This window comes from Gopherus flavomarginatus, chromosome 15 (assembly GCF_025201925.1).
Source record: "Gopherus flavomarginatus isolate rGopFla2 chromosome 15, rGopFla2.mat.asm, whole genome shotgun sequence".
Lineage (NCBI taxonomy): Eukaryota > Metazoa > Chordata > Testudines > Testudinidae > Gopherus > Gopherus flavomarginatus.
The window spans coordinates 20,050,297-20,065,576 of NC_066631.1; the positions used below are offsets into that span (position 1 = coordinate 20,050,297).

At 38.2% G+C, this 15,280-nt stretch overlaps 1 protein-coding gene across 8 annotated transcripts in view; it reads right to left on the reverse strand.

Moving 5' to 3' along the window:
• The window catches only part of EP400 (E1A binding protein p400), a 65,601-nt gene that overhangs the window by 17,799 nt on the left and 32,522 nt on the right, over positions 1-15,280 (reverse strand). For 7 of the 8 annotated variants that reach the window (XM_050923432.1, XM_050923434.1, XM_050923431.1 and 4 more), the window contains 16 exons: positions 14,971-15,138; positions 10,949-11,043; positions 9,793-10,091; positions 7,878-8,080; positions 7,613-7,782; positions 7,203-7,399; positions 5,832-5,943; positions 5,072-5,215; positions 3,958-4,116; positions 3,598-3,681; positions 2,782-2,916; positions 2,631-2,675; positions 2,387-2,540; positions 1,226-1,467; positions 429-602; positions 150-197 (listed from right to left, as the gene is read on the reverse strand). In XM_050923432.1, coding sequence (XP_050779389.1) covers positions 150-197; positions 429-602; positions 1,226-1,467; positions 2,387-2,540; positions 2,631-2,675; positions 2,782-2,916; positions 3,598-3,681; positions 3,958-4,116; positions 5,072-5,215; positions 5,832-5,943; positions 7,203-7,399; positions 7,613-7,782; positions 7,878-8,080; positions 9,793-10,091; positions 10,949-11,043; positions 14,971-15,138 — 2,429 coding nt within the window. Of the gene's footprint in view, positions 1-149; positions 198-428; positions 603-1,225; positions 1,468-2,386; positions 2,541-2,630; positions 2,676-2,781; positions 2,917-3,597; positions 3,682-3,957; positions 4,117-5,071; positions 5,216-5,831; positions 5,944-7,202; positions 7,400-7,612; positions 7,783-7,877; positions 8,081-9,792; positions 10,092-10,948; positions 11,044-14,966; positions 15,139-15,280 lie in introns of all 8 variants that reach the window. The other variant, XM_050923430.1, reaches the window with a different exon arrangement.

Genomic DNA, 15,280 nt, shown 5'->3' on the forward strand with positions numbered 1-15,280 from the left:
CAGCAAACGAAAAGAGAGTCAGAATTGTAACTGCTGTTTCACTAGTCAAAAATACTCAATATAGATCTTCTATGAATCATCTGCCCACCTCTACTCATGCTAAATACCACAGCGTCTAGATTTGATTTGGAAAGAATTCCAATACACACCTTATAAATGCTTTTTGTCTTCTTTTTAGGATTAGCTTCGTACATTAGCTGTAAAACAAAAAGGAAAGTTGGATCTTTTGTGGCAGATTTTGTTCAGGTGCTTTTTCTTTTCAAAGTCAATCAAAAAATAAGTGAAAATCCTAATAAGGATACCCTTACATACTTTTAAAAGCTATTCAGTTATACTGCTGAAATATTTAAGAAAAATGTGTTAACAGAGTTCAGAAAAAGAACACTACAAATTGAAATTCAAAAGGATGCACCATTCAACAAACTCACTTTTCCTTCTTCTCTTGGAATAATGACATTTTCATATCGATTTCGGCATTGTTTTGGGGAGCGATAGACTCGGCTACATGAGTTAACAACATCACTAACAAGATCCCAATTGGGTGTGTGCGCCGGTGACATGACAGCAAGGTTTAAAGGAAGTTCCAGTAATTGCTTCACTGCCTGGAAAATCAAAAGGTACAAAATTCAGGGTGACAAATAAAATCACCACACACTTCTAAACTAAATGTCTTCTGTATGTGTTGTCAGGCCATTAATTTAATCATAAAGAAATCTTATTCTCATGCTAACCTCAAAAGACCCTTATAGAGAACCAGTCTGCACTCCTGTGCAGAGGAATAATCAAGTATAAGGTGCTCTTACCACCCTGCACAAGCTTGTCACAAAATTGGTTACAACATGAAGCATCTGACAGGTGCTTCTCCCTCTCACACAGATATACAGAATTTCGGCTGCATTCTCTAATGCCTCAGCCAGCACAACTGATCTGGCATGTACGGGAAAATGGGCCAGGAAAAGGGCTGGTGCAGCTTACTTCCTTTGTGGAGCAAAGGAAAAACAGGCACGGAACTGTGACAGATAGTCACAATTTTGGTTCCTGATCATTTCCTGTAGCAGCGCAGCTATGTGCTGTCTCTGACTCAGAACAGAGTGCAAAGTGCCAGTCTAGCCCCTAGAAACTAGAAATAACATTGCAGGGATAAAGACAGAAAATAGCCACGTCCGAAGTTAGTAACTATATTATAGCAAAATAACGAGACTGGAAAGCAGAGGGTTCATCTAACCTGTAGTAGTGCCCAGTCTTCACTAATCAACCACTCAGGATTGTCCTGTCCAGCCTCAGCAGCTGGTTTGACAAGAGTTGGCAAAGGCTTTGCAAATTGTGTTTGCTGTTTCAACAGTATGTTCTTCTTCTGTTCTTTGCCCTCTCGTCGCATTTTCAACATCCCGGGAGTGGCTCGGTCAAAAAGTGATCGAGGAGGAATAACAGCCTCTCCATGGCGCTGCTTCTTCTTTCTACCTGCAGCTAGAAAAGCGATGCCATCTTCAGTGAGATAGTAAAAGAGGGCATTTTGTTAAGGCAAACAACACATACAAATCAGTAGTAACTATCTGGCTGCGAGTAAAACAAATGGCTGTAGGTTAAACCAAAGGCTACCTATTAAAAAGTATTGTTTAACTCAGTGATACTCAAACCTCAGTGGTTCAAGAGCCAAATCTGTGATCAACATTATCCAAAAGAGCCATAGTAGTGTGAATTCATTGTTTCATTTATTATGGTATTATATGATATTTACTGTTACAGCAAATAAGTTAATAGCTTATTGCAAGTTGATAACTTAATTCATTAACAACATAGTAAAAGCATTCTGACCGGTTAATAATTACATCACACAGCGTTTTAATATCATGCGATGCAAAAGCTGCAGGAGACACATTAAAGAGACACTTGCAGCTTGCAAGCCTGTCTGAGTATCACTAGTTTAACTAAATCTAATATGGCCAGTGGTTTTTGTAATTGTTCACGTTATAAATAATGTGATATGTTTTAAACAGCTAAGCATATTGCAAATTAATTTTGGCCTGATTACTATATTAAAAGAACAAGTTTAGAAATGAGACATTGTAATTGTTTACAGTAAAAAGGAAGACAAAGTAAAACATAATCTTAAAATAAACAATAAGCCCCAATGTATGAGTGGCAAGAGACACTGTTGCAGGCAAGTTATATAATTCATAACTATCCTGTTTTGAAATTGATTCTGTAGCTATGAAACAGACAAAAGTTTCAGACACTTCAAACCTGCCCATAAAAACTGCATGATCAAACCCTTTGATTTTTTTGGAGATCGATTATGTGGGGCAAGCTGTTGGAAGACACTATGTAAAATTTAATTTTGCCTTCTGCTGCTAAGTCTCAGAACTCTTTTTAACCAAATATTTACCAGATGGATCCGTTTTGTGTCGTTTACGCTCTTTCCTGACGTACACTGGGGGCAACTTAGACTCTGGAATTGGGTTGGTATCATACATCAGACACATAACAGAATCGATGTAGATGTCATTGTCATCCTGAGGTGGGGTAGGGGGAGTCCAAAGCTGCACAAAACACAGTACATGTGTCATTATGATTTGTTAACTAACTACAGATTTCTTCTCTTCAAAGAGATTAAAGCCTAAATAACTTACAGGCATTATTTCTGTTTGTCCATCTGGGCCTTCGTAGACATACTCCTATAAAAGCAAAGAGAGACAATAGTTCAAACAATGCCAGTGAACTGACTGCATAACACCAAGAATGAATAGCTATTAAGTAACACAACAATCTCTAAGTCATTACCTTGTTGTATGCATCCTCCCGAGTGTAGGTAAGTAGTTCCTCCTCCTCTTCTTCCCAAAGCATTTTTTCCTCCATTTCTTTCAGTTCCTTCATGTGATAAAATTCCCATGCTTTTTTTGCAGCTTTCAATTCCACCTAAGTGACAACTCAGTCCATTTATAAAACTCTATACAGTACTACCCGATGGACTAAAATCTTTACAGGGACAATGTCAACTTGCATTTTGGGAAATGGGAAAATTCTTTTGAAATTTCTAATTTTCAGGTACAGCACTTTTTAAACATTATAACCTGCATTTTTTTTAAACAACATTTCTTTAACAAAAATTTAATAAGGGGTCTTCTGCTCCCCAATGATGTTTAAAAGGATCGTTTGGGTTAGCCTGTGAATAAATAAGCTCAGATCTGGGGTTCATTACTTGGCTCTGTCAGACATCCCATGTGACCTTGAGCAAGATAGTTGCACCCCAGTCCTGCAATTTATGCATGTGCTCAACATTATTCAAATAAGCAATCCCTTTGCAGTCAGTGGGACTATTCCTATGCTTCAAGTGATGCGTATACAAGAGTGTTTGCAGGATCGTGTCCATGTGAATGTCTCTGCCTTAGTTTCCCATTTGTAAAATGAGAATAATACTTGCCTACCTCTAAGGGGTCTTGGGAGGAAAAATTCAATAATGTTTGTGAGGTGCTTAGCTACTATGGTGCCAAGGCTCATAACAGTATCTTCGGAGGAGTTTTCACTCATACTGAAGACGTATCTCTGCTTTTATGAACTACAGAAGTATAGGAGAATGCGTATTCATTGAGATCTTACCTCACTTATTCTTGGTTTACTCTCATCAATGGAAACATGGAAGAGCTCCAAATAATTCAAAGCATACTTCTCAATTGGAGTAAGCTAAGGGAATACATTAGGAGAAGACAGTTATTGCTGAGGATAACAAAGTTACAATCCAAACAGGGGTTACCAAAGCTGTCATTTAAAATAAACCTCCTCTGTTTAAGGTGTAATGCCCCATGTAAGTTAGCTGGAGTTTTGCCACAGATTTCAACAGGAGCAGTATCAGGCTCTTAGAAAGCAAAGCTGCTCTAAGGTCAGAGTGCAGAAAGTTGAAGTTTTTGAACTAAACATTCCCAACTGTTTTAAGAAAATGTTTATGGAAAGTCATGGTACCTGATCCACAACAGCAACTAACTCCTGCAACTGCGATGGCTCTTCATTGTACTTTGGCTCATACAGTTCTGAAATTAAAGGTTCTATGCTTGATTCTGCTCCTGCTTCTTGTACATGTTTGTTTGGCTCTTCATCTTCTTGTTCAATGCTGTTGAGAGCCTTTAAAAAAAACAGAGGTTTTAAAAGATACAATATACCTTCATAAAAATACGCTTCAGAGGGTTGACGCAAAGCCCACTGAAGTCGATGGAAAGGTTTTCATAAACTTCAATCAGCTTTCGAGCAATCTGAAGATTGTAAATAAAGCCACGAATTTACACAAGTACATGCCTTCACAATAAAAGTGTTCAGTACTGTCATAGTGGCACAGCCCCACCCACACCCAACATCAATTATTTTGAATCAAAACTACACAAAAATACATCTTGTCTACTTAGCCATTAAATTTGCCCTCCCTACACCACACACGATAATGGCATTACAAAAATTAAATATTTCTAAAAGTTACTTTCAATCATTAGTAAACAGGCTTTCTTACTCCTATAATTCAAGATACCAGTTGGTTTCAAACTCAGAGGATAACAAGCAATTAATTTATTGTATAGGCCAATTGCTCTAGTACCTTGAAGAAATTGGTTAAATAAAAAGCCACACTATTATAAAAAGGTAGAGGGAGAGCGAGAATTAAGAATTACTTTTGCAGACGGATATTAAACGGAGTACTTTGGTATTTCTGCTCTCCGTGTATGTGTTCATCTCCCATTAGTGTTATTGCACATCATGCACACAGGTCGGGTAGGGAAATCCTACTGATTACATTCTGAATATGTTAACAACAAACACAAAAAAAGCCATACACATGATGCAAATTTTTACAATAAATATTTACGTATGTATTCAGCAGAGACCAAACAGCTCCAACGGAATACTCAGCTATATATGTTTTATAAACTTTGCTAAAACAGAAGAAAATTTTATACAAAAAAGCTGAAGAATAGAACTCAAAAATGAGAATTTAAAAAGTTAAGGCAGACATTTCAGATTCAACTCATACTGTTGTACTTTCTCCTCTCGTCCTCTGATGCCCATTAAGACAAATTTGTTATGCAATTACCTCTATAAAAGGTCTTGCAACCTTGGGTAAGATTGTTTCTGCCGGAGAGGGCTCCTGAGAAAGTACCACAAATTCCTCTGCTTTCACTCTAAAACCAGAATCCTCCATAGGAGAATGAACCTCAAACAGCTCCTGGATAGTTTGCTTGGTGGAACGGCAGAGGGAAAAAAAAGTACAGTAAGTTCTTCAAGATTATTCAATTTCTGATGTTATTCAGAGTTAACCTGGTGGCAAATGGAGCTTATAAGTAGGATGTTAGTTAAAAGACAAAAATGAACCTTTAACTTTTCTAACAATATTTCTGGAAAGATTTTCCTTTCTCTTCAGTACACTTCTGCCAGAGGAGGGTGGAGAAGGATAAGTGTACTTTGTGTACAAAGTGTACTATAAGGGAGTTCTGAAGAGCCCACAGTTCACATTTCCCATGCCTGCACTTTATACCCTCATTTTCAAAGCTATATATTGCCACGTCTACCCTTTCAAGCTCCACAGAATTAAAGCAATGGGTAAGAGACCAGTTTGAAATCAAACCCAGCTCTTGAGCACAGTAGTATATTATCAGACCACTAGGTGGCCCAAATATATCTTAAGAACAGTGTATTAACTCAACATATATTAGACTTACTGATTGCTTAACTCAAATACCAATCTAAATAAATTTCTACTAAACCTCTGGCTTTATGATCCATATGTCATATCAATTACGAGAAAAAATTTCTCTTTGGGAAAAAAAAATGAAAAAATCTTAATATAAAAGTACCTGTGTTAAAAAGGCCATGGAATAGTCATTTCCCTGAGCAGCTACTTCTCGGATCAAATCCTTAGTGCCATTTTTCAGAAGCTTCTCTTCCACTGAATTACCACTTACAAGCCTAGAAAAAATGACAGAGAATTTGTTATACCATTCTCACAATGGTTTCCAGAAATCAAAGAAGAATTTTAGCCACCACCATGAACAATAAAGCTGAACTTGCAGGGCTTTGACTAGTGGCGGATAAAATGTTTATTCTTAAACAGTGTTAGCTAGCACATTTTAACTAACATATTTTAAAACTCTAGTGTAGACAGAGCAAGTTGTATTTTACACATAAGGCGGTTGAGATGAAGCCTAGACACCCCCTGCAGGCTACCACACATTAAAAAACACACTATAGTTGTAAAACATGCTATTTAAAACACACTAGCTAACACAGTTTAAGGACACACCTTTTATCCTGGTCCAGACCTAGACAAGCCCTTGACATCATGTTTACTTTGTATTAGATTTATCACAAAGGGTGGGTTTTAATAAATAACATTATTTAAAAATAACAAAAAACAACAGCCTTTGTGAAACATAATTTAATAATAAACAAAGAAAGAATCTATACTACTAGGAGTTTCTACCACTGAGCATTGTTACATTGCTATTTATGATTTTTTCCCCTTAGACCTATCTTACTGTAACATTTTCCCTGACGGGAACCCAAACACATCCTTATAAAACTTTCTATTAGTGATCAAATTAACATACAAAAGATAGTAATTCATCTAGAAAAATCAAAAGCTATTTAGCAGATTGTTAACTTGAATTTTCCATACTACAGAAGACTTCAGTATAAATGTTTCAAAAAAATCTACTGTTTTTAAGACAGACTATATTGTTAATTAGAGAGAAAGGTAGGTTAAGTAATATCTTTCATTGGACCAGCCTCTGTTGGTGGAAGGGACAAACTTTTGAACTTCACAGAAATGTTGGCACTTCATTTTAAGTGGTCTTCTACATCATGTGTGAACCTCTTATGCTTAACAATCTGTCCCTATATGTACTGAACTCAGACACAATGGTTACCTTCCCCAAACATGAAGAAGAGCTCTATGAAGCTCAAAAGCTTCCACCTTCCACCAACAGAAGTTGGTCCAACAAAAGATATTACCTCACATACCTTGTGTCTCTCATATCCTGGGACCAACACAGTTACAAGACACCAAACAAATATATTAGTTAGTATTTCGGTTGACTTCCTTAATTAGCTGAAAAATTAAGCTTTTTTTCCATCTGAATTTTAAATCACATAGAAGCAATGTTTCCTGTTTTAAGTTTTAATTTTGAATTATAGCATGCTATAGAAAAGGCTGCTCTAACAGTCACCTGTATATGTGGATGTCTTTGCATCTCCCAATTCTGTCACACCATTCCTGAGCCTTTGCATCCATCACTGGGTTTAAATCATTGTCATAGAATACGACAGTGTCTGCCTCCACAAGATTGACACCTGTGGAACGACTGTGAGAGGAAAGGATGGCACAGAAAATGCGCTTGTCTCTGTTGAAACTTTTCATCAGTTCCTAGACCGGGGGGGAAAAATTGGTAAGCAGAAACATAAACCAATACTGAAATAAGATTACACTCACTCTGATGGAATGAAAAGTGAACAAAATCTAGATTTCTCATTCATTTTGAAATGACAAAGCAGGTTTCCTCTTCATGTATCAGTGCTCAAAATTAAAATTTAGAAGTAGATCAACTATATCTGTGGTTATCAGATAGAGTGACCTTACCTGACGTTGTTCGTGGTTAGCATATTCATCAATTCTGACAAATGTGAGAAAATGGAAGTTCAAGAACAGCTCCAGTATATCTAACATTAGAATCATCTGTGACAAAATCAGCACACGGCGTCCCTCGGCTTTCAGCTTCTGAAGCAACACAGCTAGAGCTTCCAACTTTCCTGTGTTTTAGGGAGAAGAGATTATAAAGACTTTATACACAGCATTCAACTGCTGCCAGAGGAAGCAGATCTGTGTAATACAGGTTCTCCTTTACCTGAATCATACTGCACCAGTCGGAGGTCAGGGAACTGTAGTAAGCGTGGAGTTGTAATCTGGTGCAGCTGATGTAAATACGGAGTTGCCTTCTCCTTAAGATTGTGCTTGAAGACTTTCATCTTATGACTATATGAAGGGGGAGGTTTTGCTACATACAAACACGGGGGAGCAGCAACTGCAGCTGGTAACACACAGCGAGTCCTGAAAATGCAGCAGAACTATTTCAATAGGCAGGAGGCGACGAAACTGCACTTTTAAAGTGATCAATTCTAGCAATCATCTTTCATCGTCGCAGGGTAATCCCATTCTTACACCATTACCTAGATGGCCTTGCAATTCTTTGTGTGTCTTACTAAATATTATAGGTGTTTCAAAGAATAAAATATTTTAATTAGTTTTTGTGGACCAATCTGGATAATGGCTACAAAATAATATTTTGCAATAAAACAATAAAGGATTAAAGCCTTGAGCCTGTAGACTGAGAACTTTACTCCCATGAGTACTCAGACTGTTTGCATGATCAGGGTCTATAAATCTAAATATTAATTTCTACTCCATATTTCATGAGTAGGGTCCTACCAAATTCACGGTCCATTTCAGTCAATTTCACAGTCATAGGATTTTAAAAATAGAAAATTTAATAATTTCAACTATTTAAACCTGAAATTTTATGATGTTGTAACTGTAGGGATCCTGACCCAAAAAGGAGTCTGGGGAGGCAGATATCACAAGATTTTTGTAGGGAGCGGTTGCGGTACTGCTACCCTTCCTTCTGCGCTGCTGCGGCTGGTGGCGCTGCCTTCAGAGCTGGGTACCCGGATAGTGGCGGCTGCTGGGCAGGACCCACCTCTGAAGGCAGCGCTGCCACCAACAGCAGTGCAGAAGTCAGGATGACATGGTACGGCATTGCCAGCCTTACTTCTGCGCTGCTGCATGCAGAGCTGGGCACTCAGTCAGCAGCCACCACTCTCCGGCCGCCCAGCTCTGCAGGCAGCAGTAAGGCTGGCAATACCGCGACCCCCCTAAAATAACTAAGCAAAAAAACAAAACAAAACAAAAAACAGATGTTTATTCCATGCACAGGAGATTGAAACTAGCATTTTTCCGGGCAGTGGCGATGGGTCAATTGCTCTCCAAAGAAGAGACTTGACAGCCCATGCATAAATCAATCCTCCATTACGCCAAAGAATGGCAGCTCAGACATTGTTAAGAAACAGCACAACCTGTACAAACCCTACTGTAAGCAATTCAAAAGAAGTTTGAAATTCTCTTAACAAATTCCTTTGCACTGTGGGTTTTGAAGAAAACTGTACCCATTTTGCTCTAGACCAGGGGCACACGTGCCAAAGGTGGCACACGAGCTGATTTTCAGTGGCACTCACACTGCCCGGGTCCTGGCCATTGGTCCAGGGGGGCTCTGCATTTTAACTTAAATTTTAAATGAAGCTTCTCAAACATTTTCAAAACCTTATTTACTTTACATACAACAATAGTTTAGTTATATATTATAGACTTATAAAAAGAGACCACCTAAAAACATGAACATGTATTACTGGCACGTAAAACCTTAAATTAGAGTGAAGAAAGAAAGACTCGGCACACCACTTCTGAAAGGTTGCTGACCCCTGCTCTAGAGAGCAATCTGAAAGCTCATATGTTGAGAAATTCTTCTCATATCTTAATTGAAACACAGAAGACACTCAGACGTATAGGAGACAGTGACAATTATAAACAACAAAAGATTCTAACTCAGCCATTAAGAAAAATGTAGTGGTTACTGTAATGCATGTCTGTTACGGCAATGTTAAATGGCCTAAAATGAACAAGCTATGAACGGGAAAAGGCAGTTTTACAGATGTTTGAAAAGAACTCTTAGAAAAGAGTAATCCATAATCATGAAATCCACAAATTACCTATTGACAACATCCTTTAGGGATTCCTGCTGCTGATCTGATGTCAGGATCAGGTCTTGCAGTGGATCACTTGGGCCTTCAGAGGCACTCGAAGAAAGGTAACAGTTCACAAAGCCAGCCCACCTCCATTTGTTGTCCCCAGCGGAACATTGTTGCGGGACCTTTCTTTCACCAATCAAAGAGCAAATTCCCAATAAGTCTCTGCCATACACTGGAGCTCTGGAACAACGGCGCTCATTGCCAGAAAATATTCTGTCAAGGCGCTCCTTCAGAAGCCTGTTCTTTTCTTCAAACGATTCCTTTGCCAAGAAAAAGTGACAAAAAAATGTGCTGCTTATAATGAGGAAGACAAGAGCACAAGTTACTTTAGAACAAAGCTGTAAACATTAAAACAACATAGTAGAGATAAATGATGTTTTATATCATTCACTTGCCAAACTGGTAAAGTGACTTAGGTCCAACTGCTAGAGGATTAAAATTTAATGTACAATTCGAAGAGCACAATTAAATTCATCTCTAGTTAAAAGGCTCACTTCCATCATAACTTTGAATTTTCTTGCGTTTGTTAAAGTTTCATTAAAAAATATTTTGTTAATTTATATGGAACACTCCAATAAATGTATGAATTTCCTCAGATTCATCCTATGGAAGGCTTCTCCAAAAGTTGCACAAAAGTTTGCTATCTCCTCATATATTTATGGGTTTTCCTAAAAATTTCTTACCTTTAAAAGAATTTTTAAAAAGTAATCTATTTCTAACCTTCCTCCATGTTAAGAACATACAGGTAATTTGATGGTTCTCATAACTGTTTCTGCAACTCAAGGAAATTGTGTCTCGCGGTGCATTATTGCATACTTATGATCTATTTACTATGTAATATCCTGTCTGCCAATACACATAAGCAATCCATTCACTCCTGTGGAGCTTTACGTACGAAAATACATTTTCATTAATAATTCCTAGCCTGTTTTAAATTCAAACGTTTAAACAAAATCTGAAACACTAAAAGAAATTGTTTTGCCTACCCTATAAATCAAAACTGCTATATATTCCAGCTGTATTTATTTAGTTTGTACATTTTATTCCCATACTCTTGGAATTGATAAAATATTAATTCTGAGAAGTTTTGTTTACGCTGCAAAATAATTGCAAGTACCTGTGATTGTCCACCATGGGTAGGTGCAGGTTTTAATGTTGGCCCCGAGTCACCTGATGTTAAGTTAGTAACTGCAGTTCTACCTGGAATACAAACTAAAGATAAACCAAGTGTTTATATTTATATCTGCAGATATGTATCTATAACGTACAGAACCTCTCAGTCCTTAAAGCAATATATTTCAACAATGTACCAATCTTGTCAGGATTCAAAGAGCTGACAGATGTTTATACCAACTGCTTAAAAAACAAACAAAACCGCCAAAGCAGAACAAAAGGACCACTGAACAGCCATCAAATACTAGCAAGCCAAGTTGGATTAGACCATTGACATAGGTGAAAAGTTGCCTATCCTGGTTATTCTCATTTCTGTCAGAAATTAATCTGTTTATGCTTCTACTTCAGTATACATACTGCAAGAGTTTTGTCCATTTAAAGCTCTCTTGGGGAAAAAAAGGCTTTGCTTTTTGCCTATCGCTTTGTTCAATTAGCTTGCTTTTCCTTTAGTGAGAAGGTCTCATTTGTCTACAGGATAGATCTGAAGGGAAAAGTTGTTAAGTTTACAAGACAATACAGAGGAGGAGGAGAAATTGATTTACAGTCAGCTGAACTGGGCTTGTACTGAATAACCTTAATTTTTGCCCTCAGCTCCATTACTAGGATTTGGATTTACCTTCTCTTACTAGTGCATGTGACTGTAAGTAAGTGTGGTATAACAAATTATTCTATTGTGATTAAAAAATATAGTTTTGAGTCTCACCTTATAGGATTGTCAAGTATTCGCCACCATCTTATTTTTTTAAAGATGGTTTTGCTAAGTCTTTTCTGTATTTTTTCCCTTGTGTATTTATTTGTTCAGGTAAGAGTGACATGAAGAGCCAGTACTACTGTTAGGATTTTATATTTAGGCAATTCTTCTTGTACATTTACCATTTAGTATCTGCAGTGTATTGCTTTTGCAGGATTTATGCAGCAGAGAGATGTTTAAACGTGATGGCAAATCTAAGGTCACAACAAGTACCTGTGCCATAATAATTTGGCTCTACATGAAGCATGTTGTTACAAATATGTTAATATATTGCCAATATTCATGTAATTATTTGTCTGTGTTCCTTCCCTTTCCCTACATATTCTGAATCACAAAAAATGACTGTCTTGTAAAGGAACACTAAATGCATTCAAATGTCGTGAGGGTGTTTTTCGTCTTTCTGAAATTTGACTAAGCAGATGTACGATCAACATTTCTGAGCAATGCCGTTGCCTGGGTTTTGCTTTGCTTATGCAAAGACCTGGTGCTTTCATAATCTTGTGTGTATGCCATTTGCAACATTATTGTATTAGTCTGACAATTTGATAACTATCCAATTTTTAAAAAACAAAAGGAAGAGGGTGCTGCCAGATAAAACGATGCTGTCATAATCTTAGGGAAATCATAGTAATTTAGATCTTCTTTCCAAAAATATATCAATTCAGTATTCATACAATGAAACATAACATTTATATAATTAAAAATGCACCTAATACATATTTTTGTATAACACCTTTGAATCATCTTGCCATGTGTATGAACGCAGTTGTTTGCAAGTTCTTTCCCAGAACAGCTAAACCAGCTACCAGAATATTACCCAATAACAATAATGTAAATAAAACTACATACAATGTCAAGGATAGTGTTCACCCAGTGGCAACACTGTATTCTTCTTGATTTCTAGGCACTGAATTCTCTCAGTAGAAAATTAGTACAAACTCCCTGCTACTCAATATGATACTGCATTTCGGGGTTGAACTGATACACTAATGAACAATTAGACTTAATTAGCACAATCTGTGGCAAATATATTATACAGTTAAGAGGAATAATCAACTGTAAGAAGCAAAGAGAGGACATTCTTCATGTTTCCACATTTTTACATTAAGCAAACGAGCTACTCTGAGCTTCCAGCATACATGCAAGTTTGCAGTATACAGACACAAACTAAGCAATTATGGCTTCCCATCATCCGCAGTAATGGCATTCATTCAGCATTTAAATCAAAGTCTTGAAAGTCAAAATAGGTACTCCCAACATATTTTTTTACTGTGCTTAAAAGATAAATCACAAAAAACATTCTTTATTTTTCCTTTATAATACATAAAAGTAGCCTCAGTAGTTTCAGAGGGACTCTTCTCTCATCTTAAACGACTAGAATGTTTAGGGTTTTTTACTTTGGAAATAAAAGGTTCTGAGAATTATCTGTTTTTCTTGGAGGACTTTAGGAATATTAGCAGTACTGAAACATGGTATCACAGCTGGAGGATGAAACATTAAGCTATACCACCTTCCAACCTAAGACTGGACATTCCCTACCTCCTCTCTCCTCACAAATGTTCAACAAAAAAAAAGTCAGGATCTGAACCTCAGAGCCATATTAATGCATGAAAAAAGGATCAGTAAATGGACTTTTTTTAATTATTATTTTGCAGGTGACCTTCAACTAGGAGGTGACTATAGCAAATAGCATTTCTAATGGACAAATCTCAATAACTGCATTTCTTGTCGGTTAGTAAATTGCTGTTTTGTCTTAAAGTCAAAATGCCACAGGTAACCCCTAGACACCCAGTGCTCTCTTGTTTCTCCTGTTAACATCTTGATCGTGTTTATAAACAAGGCTACCAAACACCTGGCATGTATGTACAAGGGGACAGAGCCCAGAAAACAAAAGGTCAACTAGAAAAGGCAAGTACAGAAAAAAAGATCAGTTAGTGAAGTCACTACTGGAAAGAGGATGCACATAAAAGACTACCCAATGCCCTCATAATATACAATAGATCCCACTTACTAGCAACCTCTCAGTTCCCAGCAAAAAAAGTTGCCATTACCTGGAAGCTGTCAATAAGTGGAAGGCAGGTTTGTGGGGCTGCAGCCAGGGAAGGAAGCACTGGGACATGCTTTCTCTGGCTGCAGTCCTCCAAACCTGCCTGTGGCCAGTGCTCCACATGTCCTAGCATTTCCTTCCCTCACTACAGTATTGTAAACCTGACTGCAGCTGGGACCCACATGGGAGATAAAGGGCTGCTGGGGTGCACATGTTCCCACCCAGCTGGTGAGCCCCTGTGGGAGTCCCAGCACTATGGGCTGGTAATGGAGGCTATAACCCAAATGACAGGACTTTTCATGGGGACCAGGGGTGATGGAGGCCCATGGAGCTGCATGGTGTCTCTCCATGGACTCTCGTGGCTGTGCCTTACCCCGGCACATGGGGTGGAAGCCAGGGAAAGAAGTGCTGATTTGTGCCAAGCTCAAGCCCCGTGCCAGAGCAAGGCACAGCCCTACAAGCACAGGAAGGAGGTACTGTGTAGCTCCATGAGTCCCCAGTGCCTGAGGAAAGACCAGGCACCCAGGCTACAGCCTCCTTCCCCATTGCTGCCCTGCCCACAACCTCCCCTTCCAGTCTGCAGCACCTGGACTCCAGCAAGGGCTTCCACACTGCACAAACCTGCATGCAGCCGGAGCCTTTCTTCCCCAAAAAAGTTAATAAAGCAGCATGCCTGTTCCCAATCTCTAAATCCACTAAAGTCAATGGGACGACACTGGTTCCTAGCAAAACATTGCTACTAACTGGAAGTTGCTAATATCAGGATTGCTATTAAGAGCATCTGCTGTAGTAAAAAGTAATCACCTAGATTCTACTTTGAAAAATGGCAAATATTTTAAAACTTACAGTTTACTATCCAGGGCAATTTGGTTTTAGAGACAGCTTGAAGAGAGAAATTTTGAATACACAGTGCAGCCTCAACCTCTCTGAAGCATGTATTTTTTCCATTCTAGTTTGGTTTAAAGATTTGTGTTCTTTTCCAGTTTAGGTAACTCAGTCCCCACCACTTAAACAGAACAAAATAACTCAATCAGTTAGCTAGTGCATGTTTCTGAATTAACAACGACAATTACCTGGTACCAATTAATAAGCAACTTGAAAGACATAGAAAGCAATTTTGCTAGGTAGATGTCAAACTGGAGACAAAACTTCATGACAGAGCACCTACCTTGCTGTGTTACTGCTGTAGAAGTTGGCACACCTGCTTGGTGCTGATTTCCCAAAGCATTCAGAGCATTTTGAACAGTTCCTGCTTGAGAGACTGTCTGCATGACAACTGGGCCCTGAGGCCGCAAGTACTGCTGGCCTGGAGCTGAAACAATCTGAAGAACACTTCCTGCAATTGTGAGTTAAATGAAAAAAATTAATCAGTGCAAAAGACAGAAGAGCCAAGAGTCTTCTCCGGCAGGGTGTATTACCGCAACAGGTAAGGCATACCCAGCTGGGAATATCCGATTCAAAGTGAATGAACCCAAAGG